The sequence below is a fragment of the Patagioenas fasciata genome, chromosome W (genome assembly GCF_037038585.1).
Source record: "Patagioenas fasciata isolate bPatFas1 chromosome W, bPatFas1.hap1, whole genome shotgun sequence".
NCBI lineage: Eukaryota > Metazoa > Chordata > Aves > Columbiformes > Columbidae > Patagioenas > Patagioenas fasciata.
In genome coordinates, this window is record NC_092559.1 from 50,189,109 (window position 1) to 50,214,474 (window position 25,366).

Sequence of the window (25,366 nt, forward strand, 5' to 3'; positions counted from 1 at the left end):
TTAAACATCTTAGCATGAATCACAACTGCATTTCTCACAAAGGCTTTGACATTTTGTTTCCTGCTTTAGACACTTAGGATGTAAGGTGTTAGCATAACTGCTGGCCCTCCTCTACATCAGCATCTAGGAAGGGGCTCAATACGGAGTGAAGTGCAGGTCACACAACCGGGTACCACTCGGTATTGGGGTAACATTTCTGCACAGTATTCCCAGCCCCGGAACAGGACTGCAAGTCTCGGCAGTCACAGTCAAGCTGATTCAGACGGGCAGGGCGTGGCATGGCACCGAAGACAGGGGGTGTCCAGGTTATCTGGGCTCCAGCCAGCCTTAGGGCCCCCGGGGCAGCACGGCGAGGGCCCCAGCGACTCCAGTTCTCCTCGCCCAAGGACGGGCAACCTCTGCTGATCGAGGTTTCCCCGAGCGGCCGTCGCCGGGTGGGGCAGGACCAGGCGGGAAACCGCGGCGCCATTGGAGGCGGAGTCCCGATACTACCTCCTCTGTCCCGGCCCGGTCCTGTCGGCTCCTCCCTCCCTGGCCGACTCCGGCTGGAGCTCGCCGGCTGCCATTGGCTTAGCGGCCCCATCCGGGCACTCGGCGCAGCGCTGTTGCTCAGCCCGATCGTCCCAATATGGCGGAGGTGAGCGAGGAAGGCGGGCTGGGGCGTTGGGGTTCGGCTGGTTCCCCGCGGGGCCTCACCATCGCCGTAAGGTGTTTCTGAGGTGGCGTGGGGTGGCCGGCAGCACCGGGGCAGTGGGAGCCTGCGCGGCTAGGCCGCACGGCGGGTGCCGGCTTTGCGGTCCGCGGGCGGCCGACAAGCTGCGGCCGGGCGCGGAGTGGGGCGCGGCCGCCGCCGCCGCAACCGTGCCCCGGGCGATGGAGAAACGCCCGGCGGGAAGGAGGAGGAGCGAGCCCTGGGCTGGGAGCGGGGAAGAGGCGGCTTGTCCGGCACCCTCTGCTGCTGCCTACCCCTGTCATGTCCTGTTGGGGCTGGAGGGAGTGGGAGCGCTGGGCCAGGCGCGGCTCCTGGCGGGGGGGCTTCTTCCAGGGAGGAGAAAAGAAGAGCGGCAGAGCGAGTGAGGGAAGGAGGGATGGGAGAGGGTGAATGGGATGGTGGGGCGAGCAGGGTGGGGGCCGGGGGTGAGGCCAGTGAGGAGCGCGGAGCGGCGGAAAGTGGGGGGAGGATGGCGGAGTAAGGGGGCAGCTCCGGAGGTGGAGGAGATGGGACGTGAAATGGAGACCCCCTACTTGCTGTGTGACTGGAGTGAACCCGCGTCTCACTCTCTCCCCGCAGGCTTCCGTTGGGAGTTCGAGCCCAGGTTCGTCCTCGCCCACCTCCTGCCCCGGCACCTAGCCTACTGCCCGCACATCGCTCTCTCCTTCTTGCTTCTTCCTAAAGTTACCTCGTGTTGCCTAGTAGCTTCCCTAACGCTTCATGTTCGCGTAACTAACTGCCTGCCTGATTTTTAAGAGAAGGAGATATGCACTGTGGAGTTCTTCCCTTAACTCTGGTCGCAGTTAGTAATTGGCTGCTCGGAACCCAAAATGCAAACGAAGTTTTGTAGCACTTTTAAGTCCGCATCTCAGTAAAGCCATGTAGCCTGGAGAGAGACCGCTTCTCTTGTTTCTGATAACTGCAGGCTTGTGTGAATTTTTGACTTATTGATAATATCAGAAAACGTTTAAAATAATAATGATATGTAATTGTTAAAGCTTTAACTGCTGTTAAGGTTCTTTGGAGTACTTTACACAAGTAAGCATATTTAACATCAGCAGGGCTACTGGTCAAGAAGTATTTGGGGAGTGCATTTGCTTCTGTGTAACTGCTTTCAGCATTGGCTGTTTTTAATTTTTTTTTAAATTACTTTTATTAAATAAATTGAGCTTGTAGTATTTGAAAATGGTTTTAAATATTTTAAATGAGATATTAAGTGTTCAGAACTACTAAAGAAGTGGGACTTATATCTAAAGTTTGTGAGTAGAATAGAAGTTCCACTTGAGTTACTCAAACATAAAATGAATTATAACAGTGATTAGAAGCAGTAATCCTGAGCATATGTGTATATATATAAAAATATATATATTGCATCAAGCCAGCTGACAGTCCTTTAAAAACTGTAGGACCAGGATGTGATGGCCAACAGTAGAAAAATTCAACACATAATGTCATAATTGGAGTAGTATTATCAGCTATACTGAGAGTTCTATGAGACCATAATATGAATAGCATGTTAATAAAAAGCATTTTTGGCCTGAATGTTTCCCTATGGTGTGATGTTATGAACTTTCACAGTATTGCTTTAAGTGAGCTAAACGAGTGAAGTTTACTTTAATTACTTGCATATAAGGAATGAACACTTAGCATAATTGCTGAAATACTAATTAGATGGTTTAAGACTCAGAAGTGTTAGTATATACAACTGTCTACTTGAAGGCTAGCAGCAGGGCAGAGAGATAGTACTTTATTTTTTTGAAGAAAAGCACTGAAAATTTGTGGCTGTTTCCTTCAAAACCTCCAAAGAAGTTCTTATGTGGAAATAACTTTTAATAAATCTTTGCAATTCTTGGCTTACAAGCAGCAACAGGGCACTAGTATGTAAGAACTAGAAGGGGAAACCAAAAGTGAAAGAGAAATATCCTAACCTGTTTCTTTTGTCCATCCTGAAAGCCTTAAGAAAGTGAACATTGATATACAAAGTTGTTTTGTTCTTCAATAATTTTCATTGTAGAAGACTGTGCTGGTTTGACTGAAAGCGAGTTAATTTTCCTCATGCAGTTAGAAACTTCCTTTTCACAGCTAGCATGGTTGTTGTTTTGATTTAGTTTGAGAACAAGAAGATAACACCCCGGGACAGAGTTAATGTTTTTCTTCAAGTAACTTTCCAGTGTCTTTGAGTTGGAACAAAGAGAGTGTAAGAGCTTACAGTTATCTTAGTTGTTGTCTGGGAGCCAAGGTCTTCCTGAGCTCTCTTCCCATAGGTGTGAGGCAGCTAGGAAGGGGGGCATAGATGGGGCAGGCCTTGGCTGATATTCAGAGTGATCAATAAGAGTATTGCATGTCATTAGCATCATATTTAAGGAGAGTTGGGTTTTTCTGGTTGGGGAGGCAGAGACCTGTTCCAGTTCTGCTCCATTTTGGTTGATTTCCATTCAGGAGTTTCCTTTAGTTTGGCCTTTTGCCATTCTGTCATTTTGCAGAGGCCTCTGGGCCTTTCTGCCTTTTTCTCTCTTCCCCGGGATCAGCTGTTTGGGACCAGGATGGTCTCTTCCTGGGACTGGCTGCTCGGTGTGGACTGAGTTCGTGAGGAATTGCATTGAGTATCTTTTATATTCTATTTTCTATTTATATATATATATATATATATAAGTATATTAGTATTAATTTGTTATTTTATTAAATTGTGTTTATCTCAATCTATGAGTTTCTCCCTTCCCTTTCAATTCTCCCCTATTTTGGGGTGGAGGAATGGGGATTGAGCAAGCAGCTATCATGGTTTGAATTGTTAGCTCAGGTTAAACTGTGATAAACACTGACTTTGTAGTGCAGAATACTTGCATCTTTCAAACTTGTTGAATATAATGATGACCTTTCTAACAGTACTTTTTGATGACTTGTGAGTATCCTTTTGAGTAATGAAAAAGTGTTAGACCACAGAGCTGTCACAATGACTTGTTAATTCATGTGATCCATTAGAAGCGTTTTGTTATTTCTGGTATATTTTCCTCTATTTCTTTAAACTCTGCTGTGTTCTTCCATTTTAGACTGAGTGCTAAGAATTAGTTTTAATAAAAGATCTGTGAGGCTAAACTAATCTGAAGCAAGTTTTGCTGCTTATTTTGCTGTTAGTAGGAAGCCGATTCACAACCAAAGTTAGCAGGTTACTAGTGAATAGTTACCATGTAAATCATATAAATAGAATCAGAGTCTATAAATCAGTGTCTTGCTGCATCTGAGGTATTGTGATGTGGACTTTATACCTTGATAATTTCAGTGATGTTTTGAACATTTTTTTTTTTATTCAGTAAAGTATTAATTTGGGATTGTACTTTCTGAAACTTTGTTTCAGTAGTTTAGATACTTCTCCAAAGTACTTTGTATTGCAAGAGGGAAAACTGCACCTGTTACTTACAAGTATGAAAAGGGAAGACCAGCTGAAATAGCTCAGTTTGTTAGGTAGTTAGGAATTTGTTCCAGTTATTCCATTAAGAGTTCTGATCCTGTATGTGAAAATTCATGCAACTTTATTTTTTTCTGTGATGTAATTTCATATGTTGGTAGAGAGAGAAAAAAGAGACTCAAATTAGGGTTTTTTGATAGTTGGCTCTTTATCGTCTGAGGATCATGACTTTGACCCTTCTACTGAAATGCTGGTGCATGATTATGATGATGAGCGAACTCTTGAAGAAGAGGAGGAAATGATGGAAGAAAGCAAAAATTTCAGCTCTGAAATTGAAGATTTAGAAAAGGTAAGAGTGACTTGCTTTCTCCTAAATGTCCATATATCTTGTACCTTTTTTAATGAAAAGAACACTCAGCCTGTTCTTCAGTTTGTGTTGTATAATGCGGTTTCCTGCAAAATGCTTTTGCAGTTTGTTTAAAAAAAAAAAAAAACTCCCCAGGTTTGGTTAGGATATAGCAGTGCTTCCTCACAAAAAAGCTGAACTTAGGTTCTCAAATATATTAGTGATAAGTTCAGATTCTTCTTTTTCATTTAATAAACCTTTCACTTTGGAAAAATAAATTAGTGAAGCAGGTTTTAGAGTCCTGTCATCCAATATCACTTATCACTTCTAAGTTTTATAAGATGGAAATAAGTTGAAATTATACATTTTTGCATACTATTAAGTGACAGCTAGCTGTGTTTCATTATGTTGGTCAGATTTTGTTTTTCCAATCTGGAAACACAGTCCTGGTTTAGACATGATGGATCACATTCATTTGCTACATAAATTGTAGTTCTATGTCTCGGTTTAATCAGTTTGGCATTTGGTGGGTGTACAAAATGATCAGCGTGCTCTTTGACTTTTCCTGTTCCTTTTTACACTCTAATTACATGGTTTTTCTATTTATACCTCTTCTTCATCTGTGGCAGTGCATCACCCATTTTAAACACCTGCTGAATGCTGAACATCCACAAACTGGTGCTGCTTGCATTATCATTCAGTGACCCACTTAGATCACTCAGCATAACTGCAGATTTTGGTCAACAGAGTTCCAGGAAAGTGTAGTTTTTAGCATTAAATATAAGACTGTGTTTTTGTAGTCCATGTAAAACCAAATTTTATAAATGTAGAGTTGACAGTGTTTATACTCCTGTTTGTTGGGTTTTTTGCAGGTGTGTTGTTGTGTTTTTGTGGGGTTTTTTTTGTTTGATTTTTGTTGTTTTTGTTTTGTTTTGTTTTTGTTCCTGTCTTTACAATTACATTTTTGCTGATTATGAACTTGCAGTAATAATACTGAAGCAGCTTGCCAAGCCTGGTGGTTAAAATGGAGAACCACTCATCTTAAACACTTTATTTACTTTATGCCCCAATCCTGGAAAGACTTGGACATGAGTTTGCATTTACCTATTGTGAAAAGTCTTTGCAGGACTAAGACTAAAGAAAACAAGTATTTTAATCAGTGTACAAGTTTAACAAGAAATCTTTAATGGTAATATAACTTTTAAAGATATAAATATTGGAAAAATATTTGTAATTTGATTACTTGAATCAGATAACTAAAAAAAACTTGACAGTTTGTTTTATTAATTGTGTTAGGATACAAGTATGATGATATTTAGTAAAATAATTTGATCAAAAGCTGTTGGAAAAAACAAGTTATAAACCAAGCCTTTCTTGATTTTTGGCTTCTATATCATTAGCTGTCTTTCTCCTATTACCTTCTTCACCAGTTTCGGTTGGGATAGAGTTAAATTTCTTCATAGTAGCTTGTACGTGGGGCTATGCTTTGGATTTGTGCTGAAAATATAGTGTTGATAACACACTGTTTTAGTTACTGGTGAGCAGTGCTTATACAGCATCAAGGCCTTCTCTGCTCCTCACAGTGCCCTGCTGCTTCAGGACTGGTTGGGGATTGGTTGTTGGTGAGCAATTGTTTTCATTTGCATCGCTTGTATTTTTTGGGTTTTACTTCCTCTGTTTTTTATTTTTTTTTTCTCTCTTCCTTACAGTTTTAAAAATTATTTCTTTCTAATTATTAAACTGTTTTTATCTTAACCCACAAGTTTCTTTTTCACTTTTACCCTTCTGATTCTCCCACCTATCCCACTTGGGGGGGGAGGACTGAGCGAGTGATTGTGTGGTGTTTAGTTGTAGGCCAGGATTAAGCCTTGACAGTCCTTTTTGGCACCCAATGCAAGGCACAAAGGGTTTGAGATAATAACAATTTGACCAGAACATATTAGAAGGAATTTATATCTGTTAACAGTTGCCGGTCGTTATATTGATTCATCTGTTCTTGATATTAGTTTATCTGATCTGTGCCCTGCTCCTTTTTTTGCTGTAAATCTTAAAGGCTGGTTTTGGCTTCTACAGTTTGCTGTGCTTTGTAGTGCTTAGTGATGTTTTGCCTGGGAGATTTATTATTAAAACACTGGGCTTGAGCTTAATCTGGTATTTGGGTTCTGTACTGAAGCCATTACTGTACTTTGGGTACCATTGCATGGAGACAATTAACAATTATACTTCTTCCTCTGAGAGGTGTTTTTGTGGAGGAAATACAGAATGGCACCTTCATCACCATCTTCTGTGATGTTTTCTCACTTGTTACAACTCCTCTTTGGTATCTTGAACAATCTTGAGTAGTCAGAATGCTTCTACTGGTATTAGAAATGTTTTGTTTTTTCTAAGGTTAACAAGCTTAGAAATATGACCCAGGCCCTGCAGCAGTGTGGTAAGGCATATGGGGAGAATATGGGCAGGTATCTAGAAAGCTTCTCATCTCCAGTGGTCTGGAACTTCACTCCTGAACAAATGTGGAATCGTGATGAAGTGATAGAATGTTTGGAGAAAAAAAAAAATGTCGTGGCTATTCCAAAGAGGTACAATTTATTGCACTGTGCTGAGACCTGGCCTGCACCTACCATACACTGCTCAAAACTATTCAGCACCCTTAAGGAGAAGAGAGGGTCTCTGAGTCTGAAAACATACCAACAGATACTGTGGCTAAACCAGAGACCCGGCATTCAACTGTATCAGTCACCTCTAACTAAAAAGAAAAATCGGAAATGGAAGTGAACTCATTTAGTAAGGGATGAAGAAGCTTCTCCTAAGAGGGAGCAGGAGAGAAAATCAGAAGAGGCAGCCTGTTCTGCAGCAGAGTAGCCACAAGAACAGGAGGGACTGATATCATAAATGAGATAGAAACCACCAGATCCCTATTCTGAAGTGAGCTGCAAGATATGCAGAAAGATTTCAGCCATCAAACAGGTGAGCAAATGCTCAGCTGGTTACTCTGATGCTGGGATATTGGGGCCAATAGTCAGGAATTAGAGAGTAAGGAAGCACAGCAGCTGGGATCCCTTGCTAGGGATAAGACCATTGACAAAGGGATCGGAAAAGGGCAGGAGTTTTTAGTCTTTAGCAGTGACTCCTGTCAAGTGTGAAGGACAGGTATCCCTTCAAGGAAGAACTTGCAATTCCCAAAGCGTGACCGGGGGAGGACATGAAGTGAGATAGTGAACATACCTGGAGACTTGAATCTTGGGTACAGGAACTGCAAGAAAAAGACAACAGCCAAAAAGCATCCATCCAGGAGAATTACTGCTCCAGTGTCTGTTGGGCAGAGTAGAAGGACTGATAGTACTTTTGACCCTGATGAAGGGACTTGCGGTTTGCAGTTACAAAAATAAAGTAATGAAGACTCTGACCAGGAAGAAGAGCACTACTTTGTCCAGATGGAGGAAAGGGGCAACCAAGCTTATTTGACTGTGTGGGTTTGATGACCTGGCACATCAGCCACACAGGAGTATAAAGCTGTGGTGGACACTGGTGCACCATGTACTCTAATACCATGAGATTACAAAGGGGCAGAATACATCTGTATTGACAGGAGGATCCCAAGAACTGTGTTGGAGGCTCAGGTAAGCCTAACTGGGAATGAGTGGCAAAAGCATCCTATTGTGAGAGGTCTGGAGGCTCCATATATTCTTGGCATAGACTACCTCAGGAGAGGGTACTTCAAGGACCCGAAAGGCTACTGGTGGGCTTTTGGCCTTGAGTATGGAGAACGTTAACCAGCTGTCTAGCTTGCCTGCTCTCAGAGGATCCATCTGTGGTGGAGATGCTGCAGGTTAAAGAACAGCAGGTGCCAAATGCTATTGTGACAGCGCACCGGCAACAATATCACACTGATCGAGACTCCCTGTAGTCATAAAATATATTGTGTGGAAGATAGAAAGAAAGGATAAAAAGTTGCTATATTGGTTTACTTTTGTGATATTTTGCACGCTTGCAGCTGTAACTACATGGGACTAAAGTCTTCAAGTTTTTCTGTGTTTCTTTCTTGTAGGGGGATTGTTAGTGTTTCTAATATATCTTCTGTCTTGAAGAAATATAGGCATATTGTTTTCTACAGTATGAATCGGATAGGGAGCAAATTTGTAATGATTACTCTTTAGTTTCATCCAGTAAATGATTTTCTTCAGTACCTTGATGGGACTTCATTATATGCCAAGAGACGTGGTTATGAATTATTTCAGTCCTGTGCTTGAAAATATTTTAGATATTTAATCAAGATTGCTGCTTTCAGTTAAGTTTTTTTTGTTTTTTACTTTTGCCTTTCAAAATATGTCTTATCCTTTTAGGTCTGAACTGTTTACAAGTATTTGGCAATATGTTGAAATGTTTGTAAATCTTGTATTAGGAAGGAAACATGCCATTGGAAGATTTACTGGCATTCTATGGCTATGACCCTGCGATTCCAGTTATGGCCAGTTCCAGTGCAGATAGCTCTCCAAGTGAACTTGCAGATGAACTTCCAGATATGACTCTAGATAAAGTAAGTCAGAACTATTTTCCCCTGTATTACGGTTTGAAAGCAGAAATTCAGGTGACCTTAAATTATATTTCACTATCTCTTGATGTTACAAAATACATATCTTCGTCAATTTGAATATACAGTTAAGAGTTACTGTACTTGTGGTGGACTTGGCAGTGTTGATATTAAAGGTCTTTTCCATCCTAAATGATTTTATGATTTTGTGATTCTACTCTGAATTAATTCTTTTTCCAAGGATATTGAGGATCTGAATCTAATTATAATTATCACACTTACACATGCATAGCAACTTTAGTGACCTATATTACTACAAATGAGTAAGTTAATGGTTCTTCTAAAACACATCCAAAGAATTTTAAATAGAGAAGTGGGATTTTTCTGAAAAGATCTGTATTTTAATTTAATGTATGCAATGTCCAGAAATAATAATTCTGGCTTCCAACATACATATTGTGTATCAAACCTTTGTGGATAACTTTAAAAAGTACTCTTGAATGCTTTGGAATGTTCATTTTGAATGCATATAATTTGGAAAGGTCTCAACTTCGAGGGGTGATGGAGAGATTGTTTTATATGCAGTCACTATATGTTGCATTGTTGAAGATAAAAAAAATGAAACTTCAGTTTTTGTGCTTTGCAGGCTAACTTTGAATTCTGAAAATTTAATCTGATTTTTGGCTATAAGGCATATGCAGCTATTAGTTTGTATTATAAAATCTGTAGGTAGTAAATACGTGTCCCTTTTTTTACATTCTGTAAGTATGATGAAATTATAAACTCCACAGAAAGCAGAGTGTAATGATGGCTCTACACATCTGATTCTTATTAGGAGTCATGATTGTGTTAAGGCTACAGAAACGTTGTCTAAATACAGTTCTTTCCATCCTTAATCTCTGTACAGAGGGGTTCAAACAGGTCTGCTAGTGGAGGAGGTATCTCTCCCCTCCCCCTCTTTTTTTTTTTTTTTTTTTGTGTGTGTGATTTGGGAAGATAATATTATCTGTATTATATCTGTCTATATTATAATAGTATCTGTAAGTCTTCTCAGCAAAAGTCTACAAAAAAGTGCCTGACTGTTGTGGTGGCTTGGTTTTTGTTATGGTGTGGTTTTTTCGTTAGTGTTTTGGTTTGGGTTTTTTATGTTTGTGATTTTTTTTTTTTTTTTTTTTTTGTGTGTGTGGGTAGGTTTGTGTGTGTTGTGGTTTTTTGTTTTTTTTTTTTTTTTTTTTTTTTTTTTTAATCCCCAGAGTTTAAGGGGTGGCAGTCTGTTAAAGCTTTAGTATATCTGTGATGTGAAGAATGACAGAATTCTAAAGATTTCCACTGGCATTTTTTTATTGGAAGCAGTTGGATATTTGATCTGATATTTGATGCTTGCAGAGGTTAATACTTGTGCATTTATTTTAACAGAAGACATGGAAGAAATAAACCCCTGTATTCAACTGTGAAATGAATGGTTTTATTTGTTCTGAGATTTAGGAGGAGCAAACTAGCTTTTTAATCGAGATGATGGTCTGCTAAAATTACTTACGATAAAATAATTCATTTTAATGGGACTTATAATTTGCTGAATCTAAATGCTCACTAGTCTATACTTAATAGTTAGTCTGAGCTTTTATTTTTTTATTTTAATGATACAGGAGGAAATAGCTAAAGACCTCTTGTCGGGTGATGATGAAGAAACACAGTCCTCTGCTGATGACTTGACACCATCAGTTACTTCGCATGAGGCTACAGACTTCTTTCCTCGGCCATTAAGATGTAGGAAACCTAATTTTATAATAGTACTCAAAAAGTCTTAGCACTATATATAGCTTCCTAGTTTAAAATATCAAAATTGCAGAGTAGTGCTGACTTTACCAGGAATTGAGAAACACAGTGCTTTGCAGGATGTTGTACATGAATGTTGTCTTTGGTATAATTGATTTTCTAAAAGACCGATATTTAGTACTGAGCTCAAAGGACAAGTACCATGAATTTTACTGCAAATACAGTATCTTTTCATAATTAATAGTAAATGTGTTGTGGAACAATCTTTGTCATTTTCAATATGTTAGTGAATGGCATTAATATGTAAACATTCTTTTAAATTAGTATTTCTCTATTAAAATTTTTGCTGCTGCTTTTAAGACAGTGACTTCTCCATTCAGCCTGTGGATGTGAACTGGAAGGAGGTTTCTTTGTGATTATTTCCCTTCATACATTCAACAGTTTTCCGTAGGACTTCATGAGCCAAAGTGGTTTTATATGGAATGGGGCCTATGAACCCATGACCACCAAAATTTCACTGCCCATGGAGCTATTATAGGAAAGATCTGAGAACCGGTGGTTCAGTTATCCAACGTGGATAAGATATTACTCATTGCTCCAGTTCTGGTACACCAATGAACAAATGAACTACAATAGGCAATATGGAGGATTTTTATCAATTTTAATTTGGCAAGTATCTTGAAATGTTTCTGGGGGATTTAATCTGTCTAGACAAGGAGGATGCTAAAGGGGATGTACTTTCTTGATCATCAGCAGTTGTAGCCCTTTGCATGCTGCTGATTATGTAATGTAAGACATTTGTATTGAGAGAGAGATACAAAAATATTAAAAATTATAATGTACTTTTCTGTCAGAATATTGCTTTTTCTCTATTAGCACTTTTGATCGGTCACTTAAAAATTGAGTATCCATCATTTTGAGGAGGGAAATGTCAGTTTTCTGTGCTGTTGACAGTTTCATTTTTTTTTTCTGATCCCTGTCCATTTCTTTAAGATAATGTTCAATTTTAAGATAAACGTGTCTAACATAGGCTATTTTATTAAATTTGGATTAATTGGAAAAAATAATTGCATATTATTATCCAGGCCTGTTGTTTCATGTTAGCTTCTTGCCTGCTACTTCTAACAGCAGAAAGAGAGACTGGTGATTGTAGTAATGACTACAGAAGAGGAGCCTCAGTCCATACAGTCTTGAATATTGTCTCTGATGTTCACGATTCTGTTTAGTTGTGATGAAGCTAAAATTGGAACCCTAATTATGAGCATGTTTTACTGAAAACTGAGAATATGAAATAGCTTTAATCTTATCAGACCTGTGGTTTCCATTCTGCCAGGGATAAAATAAAAAATAGAATTACTTCAGAACCCAGTATCACAGCATTACAGATTCTAAAATATGAGTTATTTTGTGGAGTACTGTGTTTGAATTATTTTGAGTACTCTGCTGGTTTTCTTCCTAAGAAAAAAAAAAATTAGAGAGGAATAAGCAGTCTTTTGCTGTCTTTTGCTTATTCTGTGTAGATCTACTATATCTCATTTTGAGGCAGCCTGGTTTAAAGGAATGTTTTAAATGTCCATTAAAACTTCTGATGAAAGGCTTTAGTAGGTAATAAAGGCTTGCCTTAAAGTTTAATTTCTTTGTGATTAACCTGGGGCTAAGTCATAGCCCTGGAAGTTTTCTGTTTGTGTGTTGTTTTTTTTTTTTTTTTTTCTCATACCTTTTCTATAAGGTATAAGCCTTTACTGAAGAAAAATGACCTCAGTTCGTTTTGACTGTTAGAAATATAGTAAATTTTCTCAGTTGCAGTGATAAATGTTTCAGTTCTGCAGTATACAAGTACCAGTGATTTCTGACTTCATGCTAGTTTGATAGAAATGTAAATCAACATACTCATGCTGAGTGTCACCCAGAATAAAAGCAGGGGCTCCTTCCAAAAGTGAAGAATATCTTGTAGTTTTGTGTTTGAACTGAAAATTATTTGTAACTAAAACCAAACTTCTTTGTGTCTGAAGCAAACACTATGTGTGATGGAGATAAGGAATCAGATGGTGAAGATGTAGAGGCAGACAATGGTAATTCATCTGAAGATTTGAGAAAGGTAATAACTATATCTTTAAAAAAAAGTTAAGAAAAACTTTACTATTAAGAAAAATACATTCAGATTTACAGTACATATCTAAAATAGTACCTTTATTCTGGAATTCTCTGTGAAATGACATGTTAATGGAATTTGTAATGCTTCCATGCACAAAATATTAATACCTTTCTCTTGTGATTTTTGTTACATCTTCAGGAGATAATGATTGGTTCACAGTATCAAGCTGAAATTCCACCTTACCTTGGCAGATACAGTGATAATGAAAAGGGTAAGTTCATCTGGCTGTTTTACTTTTTATCTTATGTTTATACATAGCGGTTAATGGGAAAATGTTATTTAAATTTATAAGATTAATTTAATGGCTTAGTTAAAGTCTCAGAGGCCTTAAAACCCAAACAAACAAAACCTAGTCAAGTGAAGTAACACAACAGCATAATTATATCTCAGAAGTGTGATTCTACAACTTTGAGAGGAGTTTTTCAAGAAGGCATAGGAGGGTGGGTTACAGTGTTAATTCTGAAGTATCTAGTAATATTAGGAGGCAACAAACTGTGGGTCAAGAAGGAAATATTTTCATCAGAGTGTCGTGGTTGAGATGGACAAACGATATCAGAGTACCATAACTGAGCTATGAGCATGTAAGAGTTTACATTGAAGATATTCAAAACGGTATTTACTTGTTTTTTTTGGCAAGCACAACAGTGTGGATTATAAAATGCATATGAAAAACAAAGCAATAAAATATCTTAAATTTTTGTAGCATGAGTATGTGTAGGTCCTGACACACCTTGTCTTTTAACCTCCCCCCAGTGTTTTAAGTATGATATTATTTCTGTGTAAATTTAGGTTAAAAGCTGCAATTGTGCTAGAGTAGAAAAAATAACTTATTAGAGTTTTATTTGGTATCTTTAGAAACTTTCACTATGAGAAAAGTATAGCACATATAGCTGTGGATTTCAAAAAGCAAATATTGAAAGTAATTTCACAGAATCACAGAATGTTAGGGATTGGAAGGGACCTCGAAAGATCATCTAGTCCAATCCCCCTGCCGGAGCAGGAACACCTAGATGAGGTTGCACAGGAAGGCGTCCAGGCAGGTCTTGAATGCTTTATGCTTTTTCTTTAAGTTACTAATGTTTGAACTGTAACATTTCATGGGAATAGTATTCTACTGATATATTTAGAGTCATTTCACTGTTAGCAACTGCTTTTTGAAGAATGATCCTTTGCAACAGAGAACAAGAATGTATAGTATGGATGGAACCTGAAACATTAGCAAGTGAATGTTTCTTTTGTTGCTTAAGAGACCTAGGGAAGTTTCCTGTTTCCTAAGATTCACAGAATCACTCCACTATATGCAGGCCTCCAACTAGATTCCGCCCCATTGACCATGACTCTCTGGCTTCTTCCCTTCAGCCAGTTCGCAGTCCACCTCACTACCCGATCATCCAGACCACATTCCTTCAGTTTAGCTGTGAGGATGCTGTGGGAGACTGTGTCAAATGCCTTACTTAAGTCAAGGTAGATCACGTCCGCCTCTCTGCCATCATCCATCCATCTTGCTATGTCCTCATAAAAGGTTATGAGTTTGGTCAAGCACGACTTCCCCTTGGTGAAGCCATGTTGACTGCCCCTAATGACCCTCTTATCCCTGATATGCCTGATAAGCATGATGCTTACTGGTTGTAAGAAATGAAAGAGTAAGAACTAGATTTATCTGAACAGTCTTTTCACTATTTACATGTCTTGACTTTTCCTTGGCTGAGAACTAGAGAAGGGCCAATAACCAGAGAATGATCAGGAAGATGTTAATCTGACAACTTTCTCTGGATTGAGCTGGTGCTAGAAAGAACCAGTGAGAGTATTGTCCGCTGGCATGACCAAGAGCAAAGAGGTAGCTCCCAGATGGGAGAGACTGAGGAGCTCCTCTTGAGAATATCAGGCATGGACTCTAGCAAGAAGCACTGTATTGTCTTGGTTGATAATGGAGGTTGAAGCTGAGTGTCAGCAGTGCTTGGAGAGGTTGGACCTGGCTGTATGCATGGAGGATTCTGTGAAATCCTCTTCTGTAATCTCCGAAGAGCTTGTGATGGCAAATGGGTTTACATTTCTTCTATCTAGTCCCAGCTATTGGAATTGTGCTGGAAGACAGTTCTGCTCTTCTATAAACCTTACACTTGTAACACATCTGTTTGAAAGCTTTCTCTGTTCTTAAGTCATAACAGAACTTTCAAAGGAGATGTAATTTTATTCCTCACCTTAGCTTAATATTCTTTCCTGCAGTTTTATGAGAGAGTTGAGTCTTCTACTGTAACTGCCATAATGATTGTGTGTGTTTGAGTTTAATAACTCTAATTTTGTATTGCCAAGAGAGTACATGAAGCATTATGGGTAATGTTAATCACATCTATTGATCAGAGTAAAGGATTTATGTTTTAATCTAGAATTTAAATGTGTGCACAGACAAAGAAAGGTTCAGGCCAACTCTTGTTGTTCCATTATCATTCGAATAAGCTACTTAAGAGGTACATATGTGATTTCAGTATACTATGAAGGAGGACTATACATCCTGATTGCTTGTAAAATATGGAACATACAAGTTGTTAACAGCATTCAGTTGTTAGTGAATGGAAAAAGAAATTACCACATTGAGACCTAGATTTCCATTCTGTTAAGTAAGTTTTGGCACATTTTAGGCAAAAATGACCAGTTAGCTGCTGCTTCTTTTTTTTTAATATATGTAATATTCGAAATATTAAAGAAATATCCTGCACTTTTACTGTAAACTATAGCTTATTTGCTGTAAACAGCTGAATAAGACTGAGTGGTTTTGCTAGTTTGTTTATATGAAGATGATGAAGACATATGCGTAATTTGACTTGAATCATCTAACTGTCAACAAGCTGTTCCTCTGTAAAGACTCTGTCTCAAGAGTTCAGTCCCTTATCCTCATGGAACCTGAATCTCTTCGCCATACCACACTGCGTAATCCGTCTCTTAACTGAGGCTTTTGGGAGAAAAAGTGAGCTGCAATTTAAAAGTGGCACGATGGTGCTTCATTTGATTACTTGTGTATTCCTATTCTTTGTCTTTGTGAAATAACCTTTTATGTTATAGCCTTAAAAATGTCATATCTGGTGTTGATGGATTTCTGTTTTAACAGCCTATGAAAATGAAGATAATTTACTTTGGAAACCTGATGTGATCTCAGAAAGTGAAGTTAAAGAATACCTTTTTGAAACCTCCTTAAGAACAGGAAGTGAAAACATGATTGGCAGAATTCCTGAAGGGCTACATACACGGGACAATGAACAAGTATGTTTTAGATTCTCTTTCATTTGCTTTTTAATGAATATTTGTTCTCTTTCTGTGCCTTGTGTTATAAAGGCAGCAATATTCAATATTAGATATTATTGGAGTCAGGATCTTATTTGTAATGTTAAGCACATGTTTAAAATTATGAACATTTGAATGTTGGTGGTGGTGTGATCTGTGATCACAGAAGGGTTGGGGTTGGAAGGGACCTCTGGAGATCATCTGGTCCAAGCCACCTGCTAAAGCAGGTTCACTGATGGCCATGCTGTTGACAAATCCAGCTTGTCTAATAATTGCATATAATGTTTTACATTTGCTTAATTAAACCTTGCCTCAACTTTTGGATGGTTTTGCTTTTGATTGTTATTTTAAAATTTTCGTCTTGTATAAAGATAAATCCTCTCTTTTTTTTACACTAGATATGCTCACTGAAAGGCTAGTTTCAGAAGTTTAGATTGGATATTTGCAAATATTAACTCTTTGTAAAGATGACTTCTATTTTATAGGCGCTATATGAACTTCTCAAAAGTAGCCATAATGTTGAAGCAGCAATTGAGAGATACTACTCAAATGGAAAGGCATCTCTGGGTAAGAGAGAGTGCTTGTTTTTTAAGACATGTGTGTTTGGAGGGGAAAATAATTAAAAAAAAGTTGTATAGAAAAACCTTGAGTAAAAATCAGGTTGACAAGCATATCACTTTCTATGATGTCTTTAACACAGATTAGGTATAATCTGATTGTTGACCAGATGGAAATTTCTGCTAGAAAAGTTTGCAATTTGTATGAAGTTTGCAGGATCAGCTTTTACATCTTTTCTTCCCTTCTTTTCTTCATTGCTGTTTTAAGAATGGCACAGACTGAGGAGAAGGATGGAGGAGTGATGATTTTGCTCCCATAAGGCAGTTCTCACCTGCATTACAGTACTTTTTTGAGATCATGATCAATGATAATCTGATGACATACCAGAATCAGGAGAACATAGCTGGCTATGTAAGTGAGCCCCACTCTCTTCGTTACTGCACTAACATTGTGCTATGTCAACCCCAAACTGGTTCTACCATACAGTTCTGTAGGTCTTTGGTAGAGGGTAGAGAGATTTGCTTGAGTTTACAGTGGAAAACGAGCTTCTGTTGTTTGTCCCTAACTTTATTACTCCCCTAAATAAAAATCAGAGTTTAAAATTGAGCAAGGATGGTTTTGTGCTGTATTTTAACATGTGTTGCATAAAGCAGAAATGGATTATGAGCCCTGGTATAAGTTGGTGTGGGGTCCTGGTCCAATTTCAGGCTTGGGAAGGTTTTGAAATGATCCCAAGAGTGAGATTAAGATACAAATGAGGTGAGATGCTGCTGAACAATCTATTTTATTTTTATGCCTGAGGACAGAGTGATAGAAGAAGTGGAAAAAGTTAGGAGGAAAATTAAGCACATATGCAAGAAGCAAGATAAGCCAAGGATCCAAAGACTGTCTTCCATTGGCCAGCTCTCAGGTCACAGTAGTTCGAGCAGCTCACAGGTCTCTGGTCCCAGTGGTCTCAGGTCTTGGTGATGGATGGCTCACTCTAAGATGTCAGGTCCTTGGTGGGGGGGCCAAAAAAGGTCTTTGGTGATGAGGCTTTTACTGCAGTTGGTGGTGGGCTGTCATGGTTTAAGGCAAGGCGGCAACAAAATGTGGCAGATGCTCCCTGTTACCCCCTCACCTCCCACCACCCCTTTCTTTTAGATTGAAAAGATGATAGGGAAGATAAAGAGGAAGGAAGAGAGACTTAAATCTCAAGTTGGAAGGTTGGTCCAAGAGCTACTGCATGTACAATCTCTTGTTTAATTTGTTCAAAGACTTGTCACTGCTCAGAGCCCCATTGAAAGTCACATTTCTTTTGAGTCACTTGATAAGGGGGGCGCACAATCTGGCTGTAATCTGGAATATGCATTTTCCGGAAGTCCACAACACCTAAGAAGGCTTGTGTTTCCTTTTTGCTAGTTGGTGGGGCCATAGCTGTTATTTTGTTAATCACCACTATCGGGATCTGGCGATGCCCATCTTGCCATTTAATTCCCAGAAACTGAATCTCTTGGGCAGGTCCCTTGATCTTACCTCTCTTTATGGCAAAACCAGCTTTCAAAAGAATTTGAATTATTCTCTCACCTTTCTTGAAGACTTCTGCTGCTGTATCACCCCATACGATGATGTCATCAATGTATTGCAGGTGTTGTGGAGCTTTACCTTGTTCCAGTGCAGTCTGGCTCAGTCCATGGTAGATAGTAGGGCTGTGTTTCCACCCCTGGGGCAGTCGATTCCAGGTATACTGGATACACCTCTAGGTAAAGGCAAACTATGGCCTGCATTCTGCTGCTAAAGGAATAGAGAAAAATGCATTAGCAGTGTCAGTTGTGGCATACCACTTGGCTGCCTTTGACTCCAGTTCAAATTGCAGTTCTAACATGTCCGGCACGGCAGCACTTAATGGTGGTGTAACAGCATTTAGGCCATGATAATCTACAGTCAGTCTCCATTCTCCATTAGGCTTTGGCACATGCCAAATAGGTTTATTGAAAGGTGAGCGAGTTTTACTGATCACTCCTTGACTCTCTAGCTGTCGGACCAGTTTATGAATGTGGACCAGGGAATCTCCGTTGGTGCGATATTATCATCTGTGCACTGTTGTGATAGCAATCGGCACCTGTTGCTCTTCAACCTTAAGCAGTCCTACAACAGAAGGATCATCAGAAAGACCAGGCAAAATAGACAGCTGTTTAATGTTCTCAGTCTCTACAGCTGCTATAGTAAAAGCCCATCGATAGCCTTTTGAGTCTTTAAAATACCCACTCCTTAGGTAGTCTATACCAAAGATGCACGGAGCATCTGGACCAGTCAAAACAGTGTGCCTTTCCCACTCCTTTCCAGTTAGGCTCACTTCAGCCTCTAATACAGTCAGTTCCTTGGATCCCCCAGTCACTCCTTCAATACTGACAGATACTGACCCTTTATGATTCGATGGCATCATTGTACACTGAGCACCAGTGTCTACCAGGGCTTTATGCTCATGTGGTTCTGATGTACCAGGCCACCGAATCCACACAGTCCAATAAGCTCTGTTGTCATTGTCCCTCTCCTCCACCTGGCTGGAGGCAGGGCCCCACTAATTGGTGCTTTGCACAGTTTCTGGTAGGGAGACACAAGAATCCCTCCTATCCTGGCTGGAAAGCCTCCCACTGGAAACTGGAGCAGCTTTTCTCTTGGGAGCTTCTTTTTCAACTCATGTACTCGTTCCTGTAGGTCAGCAGTGGGTTTTCCATGCCAATTACTCATATCTTCTCCCTGGTCACGCAGAAGAAACCATAATTCATCTCGTGACATGTTACATTTCTCTCAGGCTGGTGCTACAGAAGGGTGTATTCTCCTAATAGCTGTGGCTCGGGCCCGTGTATGTGACGAGTAGGATCTGTCCTCCCTCTTGGACAGTTTGTCACACAGTTTCTCCACAGCTGCGACACGGGCTTGTAAGGGAGAAGAAAGAGTGTCTTCATACTGCCACAACATGTTTGCTATTTCGCCCACAGTTGATAGATCGTCTTCTGAAAGGGTGAGTAATCCTCAAGTGCGGGCATAAGATGGTGGTGTGCTCTGCACAAACTTCCACATTATACCTCGGGTACATGGCACTTTATCAGGATCTATAATTGTCTGTGGGTCACTGTAAATTATCTCTCGCACAGCCAGTTCTCTCAGATACCTAATATCTTTCTCCATAGTAGTCCATTTGATTGGGTGGCATATGATATCATCTTTTAAAGGGTACCTGATTTTTACTGCTGACAAAATTCTCCTCTAGAGGCTTTGACTTTGTTTCTTCTTTGTAATTGCCTTATCAATGCCACCATCTCTGGTCAGGGATCCCAACTGACTGGCTTCACTGCCATCTAAGTCCAAACTATTAGCCCCATTGTCCCGGCATCAAATGAGCCAAGTGACAATTGGCTCGCCTTCTGATGGCTAAAGTCTTGTTTCACAGTCCTCAGTTCCTTCAGAGATAAGGAGGGTTCTATTAGCTCATCCTTTGATGGTTGCTTTGTTTTAGAAGGACTCACTGGTTGCTTTCTTATAGAATCCAGGGGTAGCAGTGGATGGAGTTTAAAAAGGGCTGTAGTAGGAGCTGTAGAAGGGCCCTCTGGTTACTTTGCTGTAGAATGACCCTCTTCTTCCTCCTCTGATTCTTCTTCATCATCACCTTGTTCTATTCCAGAAACAACCTCTCCCTGCTCTGTTGTAGAAGGACCCTCTGCTTCTTGTCCCTGCTCTTCATCTTCCTTCATAATGGATTCAAATCGTGCTTTCTTTTGCTTCCTCTTTGTTGGGGCATCCAATACTGCTGAAGTCTGAATGGCCACATTACATGTTGCGGGGGTCTGAGTAGATGCAGAAACTGATATTGCAGTTGTAGTGGCTGCTGTATTCAAGTTAGGAACTGGAGTTGCTGCAGAGTCTGTCGAGGGGGGTGCACTAGCTGTCACAGGCGTTTCAGTGACTGCAGTGTTTGTAGCTTTAAAAGTGGCAACTCCTGCCACAGAAGTTAGAATCGCTACAGTCCTCCTAAACAGTTTTATCACAAGCAAAGACTGACACACATTCCAGAGACCCAATAATACCAACAAGCTTCGCTCAAGGTCCAGGGATATTCAGAATTCCCAAAAGCATCTGTAATTTGCTCTAATGACACAGGCAGAGAATAGTTAAATAGCTCTCCTAAAATCTCACTTCTGAAACTGAGAAAACAAAAGGCACACGTCTTTTGCTTCCACTGAAGAATTCAAAAATGCATACTCCTGAAGTATGATAACAAGGAGTAGAAATACATAATTGACTTAACTAAAAATCACATAAATCAGTGATACACAACCCAGGACCAAAGCTATTATAACGATTTTATTCCTACTTCCAAAAGTCATGTTCTGCACAGAAATGTAAACAAGAAGAATTAACCCCAAAAAAGGCATTATTAAATCCAAATAGATTTGTAACAACATTCTTTAAAATCAAAACCAAACTCAAACCACAGTCTGCTTTATGACCCGTAAAGTACACAGATCTATCGTTTCCCAAAGTTTCCTCCCACCAGAGGATTCAAACACAGACCGTGCACATCAAAGCCCGATGCTCTCTCACGCTACGCGGTGAGCTGTTTACATTAATTGTCAGATACTGCTCATAGCCCATCTCAGTCAAAACCCCATCCCTGCTCCAGCACAATAAAATCTGTCACGATTTCTCATGCAATTCCGAGTCATGGCACCAATAGAACCTGTCACAGTTTCTCTTATCCTCGTACACTCTCTCTCTCTCTCTCTGTACGGTCTTATTCCCCATACGGGCTAGTAGTTAAATCTGTCACGGTTCAAGGCAAGGTGGCAATAAACTGTGGCAGATGCTCCCTGTTACCCCCTCACCTCCCACCACCCCTTTCCTTTAGATCAGAAAGATGATAGGAAAGATAAGGAGGAAGGAAGAGAGTCTTCAAGTTGGAAGACTTTAAAGGGTTCTACTAATGCTACTAATAAGTAGAGAATATATACAAAGTATACAAAACCAATCTTGAATGCTCGATGTGTAGTTGGCATCACTCCAGCAGCAGCAGAGCTGATGTGGCTCCAGCTGGTACAGGCCAGGCCCCTGGCAGTTATGGGCAGGACTTCACAGCAAACCGGAACCTGGTTGCAGGGATTACAGGGCCTGAGGCCTATAGATCACAGGCAGACAGACAAGGTCCTTTCTAGATGCTGGCCATGGTCGAAGAGAGCTTGACCCTTGTGATCACCCTCTTATATAGGGGGTATGACAATTATGGGATGGTATACTCAGTTGGTCAGTTTAAGTCACCTGTTCCATCCACCCGCCTTCAAACATGCCCCTCTCACAACGGAACGTGGGAAAACTTATCAGTCTTTCTTGGCTACTGTAGTAATAAATCTAAACATGAAATTCTTCAGCATTTTGTTGGTCTTCTTATCAGCACTGAGTACAGCATCCGAGGAAAAATATGCAGGCTAAAACTCAGAAAAGTACAGCCACCTAGAAGAATTTAGCTGAAAGAAAAATCACTAAAAGAGAACTGATCTTGTTTTTAACAAAACGAGGATATGGGCATTGCCTGAATACACTGCAGACCTGGTCCCAGATGTTGGTGGCTGATATCACTTGAGCTTACACAAGCTTGCTTCAAGCATTCTTTGAATTTTAGCAATTCACAGTGATCATGCATTTTCTGCTTTAACTCACTGTATTTAAGCATTTACAGCAAGCCCAACAACCAAGCAACGTAAGCATTTCCGTCTTGTTCTTCAGAACAAGCAGACCTTGAGACAATAATTCATATTATTTCAGCAAGCAAGTTTTGAGACATTAATTTGCAACACCTCAGCCTTCCACACTCACACCGTGTGCTAAGAACCACCATTCCTCACAGTTGGTATATTCCAGACTCAGAACTGGATCCAAAGGGAATTTGAGTGTTTACAAATTAGGTGCTGTGAAAGTTAAGTATTTAAGATAAAGCTGAAGGGAACAATAAGGAATATCTGAGTGCTGCTTCAGAAAGCTCTCATACAAGAAGAGATTGTGTAGAGCTAAGTAAGGAAGTATCAGTTACAGGGCTGTATTGTTAGCCCTACACCTCTCTAAGATTTAGATTCTTGGTTTGGGATTGAAAAATACCTCTGCCCATTTGTGGGTCAGAGCCACAAATTCTGTCCTAAGGTCTAGTACTTTCCCCCCCCCCAAGTCAGATGGCATTTATACCTTTATACCCTCATTAAAAATGGTAAAGGCTGATAATAATGTTAATGCCTGTAACCATTGTGCTATGATCTGCTCTACCCACTGAAGTTCACTGCTGTTCTCAAGATGAGAGTTAAAAATCCACACTTCTCAAGAGAAGTTCTTAACACTGGGATTATACATGGGGATCTATTTTAAACTTGAGAACTCTGTAGTAAGGAGTGCAAAATTAATGGGGTAAGAAAGAGAGAGAGAAAGAAAGAAAATGGCCTTGTAGTGGAATGGTTATCACCTTCATCTGGGAGCAGAAAGGTCTTGGTTTCAGTGACTGCTTCCAGAAATGTTTTGAAATGTGTTTGTTGGTTGTTTTTTGTTCTTTTTTTTTTTTTCCAATTGGCTTTAAAGGACAGCTGAACAGATCACCATTATGAATGTAAGATACCTGAAATATTCCTCCTCTATAGACATAAATCCATAATCAAGAAGCAACAATACTTGAGACAAAACTGACCTACTCAAATAGTTCGAGCTACTTTGTTTTAAAACTTATTTTTAGTGATTTTTTTGTTTTAATTTATAAAGCTAGAATTCAATTTTATCTTGAAGAGATTGTTCCTTCACTCTTTTTTTTTTTCCAATAGCCACTATTCTTTGTATCTGCAAGAAGAAATATTCAGAAAAATAATATCACTGATACCTCAGTGATATTATCAAATCTTGTGGTTTTTTGATGACAAACTTCTTAAGAAATAATAAATTAAGTCTTTTAAATGTCCTTTGCCCTCCAGGATAAAATATTTCAGAAATCAGACTCTTTTATGAGTCTTTATAAACAAGAATGTTAGATTTCAGGTAGGATATCTGTACAGTAGAGGAAAGAACATGGGTCTAAATAACTGAAATATTTGGTTTTTAGAGTGCATGCATTAGCAACACAAATATTTTATTCCCTGTAAAAGGTTAGTGAGTGAAAATAAGTTTATCATATTACTTTTGCAATTGTTTAGAAGAGATGACAGCATGGACAGAAGAAGAATGCAGAAGCTTCGAACATGGACTTCTGATTTACGGAAAAGACTTTCATCTCATACAGAAAAATAAGGTTAGTATTTTACTGTTAAATGGAAGAATTGGTAGGTGATATGATGCTGAAAACTTGTAAAAGCAATGCATTTTTCAGAAGCTGTGCAGGAGAGTGAAATAAGAACCAACTTATTTAAACCAGCTTGGCATTTTTGTGCTAGTTTTACCTCCGATGTCATTGGAAAAGCTAGGTGTTGCAAGATGAGTCAGTGTACTGTCTCTGAAATCTACTAATGTTGACATTACTTCTATTTATGCATTTATATTATAATTTAGTTTAAATGTCTGCCTCTCCTAGAAATATAGTATTTCCATAATATGGCTGTGGGAGGGGAAAATGCATCTCTAATTTTGTTACCAGGAAGGTGTAATTCTGCAGAAACAGGCTTAGCTCTTTCTGTTTTCAGAAAATGTATTCATCCATCAGTACTCTGGTTTCTGGCCAACAAAAGAGTTCTAATCTTCACCTGGATTGCTTCTGATTGAATTCTCTGTGCCTGAAGAATAGGAATTAGATTATTATTTCTTTTAATCAAATATACATATCATTTGGTATGGTTGACAATATGGATATTTCCAAACTTTCTGTATATCCTGTACCACCTTGAGGTTTTGTACTGGTTTTGACTGGGATAGGGTTAAATTTCTTCATAGTAGCTTGTATGGGGCTATGTTTTGGATTTGTGCTGAAAATAGTGTTGATAATACACTGATGTTTTAGTTATTGCTGAGCAGTGCTTACACAGAGTTAAGGCTTTTTCTGCTCCTCAGACTGCCCCACCAGGGAGTAGGCTGGGGGTGCACAAGAAGTTAGGAGGGGACACAGCTGGGACAACTGACCACAACTGACCGAAATGATATTCCACACCATATGGCATCATGCTTAGCAATAAAACTAGGGGGTGAAGGTTGGCAGGGGCTGATGCTGCTTGGGGACTGACTGGGCATCGGTTGGTTGGTGGCAAGCAATTGTTTTCTTTTCCATCGCTTGTTTTTCTTGGGGTTTATTTTCCTCTCTTTTTTTTAACCTTTTTTTAAAAAAAAAAAAAAAAATCATTAAACTGTCTATATCTCAATCCACAAGTTTTCTCACTTTTACCCTTCCACTTCTCCCCCCTCATCCCCTGGGGGAGAATGAGCAAGCATCTATATGGTCCTTAGTTGCTGGCTGGGGTTAAACCACAAGTTTTTTTCTTTAGAAGACTGTTGTATTTCAGGTAAACGTTATAGGCTTGTTGTTCAACAACAGTCAGATAGTCCTGCTCAACACTTGGTTTAATCTGTTTGTTAGAGAAGTTCTGTTCTCTAACACTTTGCTGTGATAAATATTT

General features: G+C 39.4%; 1 protein-coding gene across 1 annotated transcript in view; it reads left to right on the forward strand.

Annotated features, from left to right (window-relative positions):
* Window positions 1-445: 445 nt before the first annotated feature.
* LOC136114642 (mesoderm induction early response protein 3-like) overlaps window positions 446-25,366 on the forward strand; it is a 30,509-nt gene continuing 5,588 nt past the window's right edge. Inside the window, exons 1-10 of the mRNA XM_065860068.2 lie at window positions 446-637; window positions 1,292-1,316; window positions 4,316-4,464; window positions 8,864-8,998; window positions 10,639-10,759; window positions 12,781-12,866; window positions 13,062-13,134; window positions 16,030-16,181; window positions 16,688-16,769; window positions 23,960-24,054. Coding sequence (XP_065716140.1) covers window positions 629-637; window positions 1,292-1,316; window positions 4,316-4,464; window positions 8,864-8,998; window positions 10,639-10,759; window positions 12,781-12,866; window positions 13,062-13,134; window positions 16,030-16,181; window positions 16,688-16,769; window positions 23,960-24,054 — 927 coding nt within the window. The 5' untranslated portion in view covers window positions 446-628. The remainder of the gene's footprint in view (window positions 638-1,291; window positions 1,317-4,315; window positions 4,465-8,863; window positions 8,999-10,638; window positions 10,760-12,780; window positions 12,867-13,061; window positions 13,135-16,029; window positions 16,182-16,687; window positions 16,770-23,959; window positions 24,055-25,366) is intronic.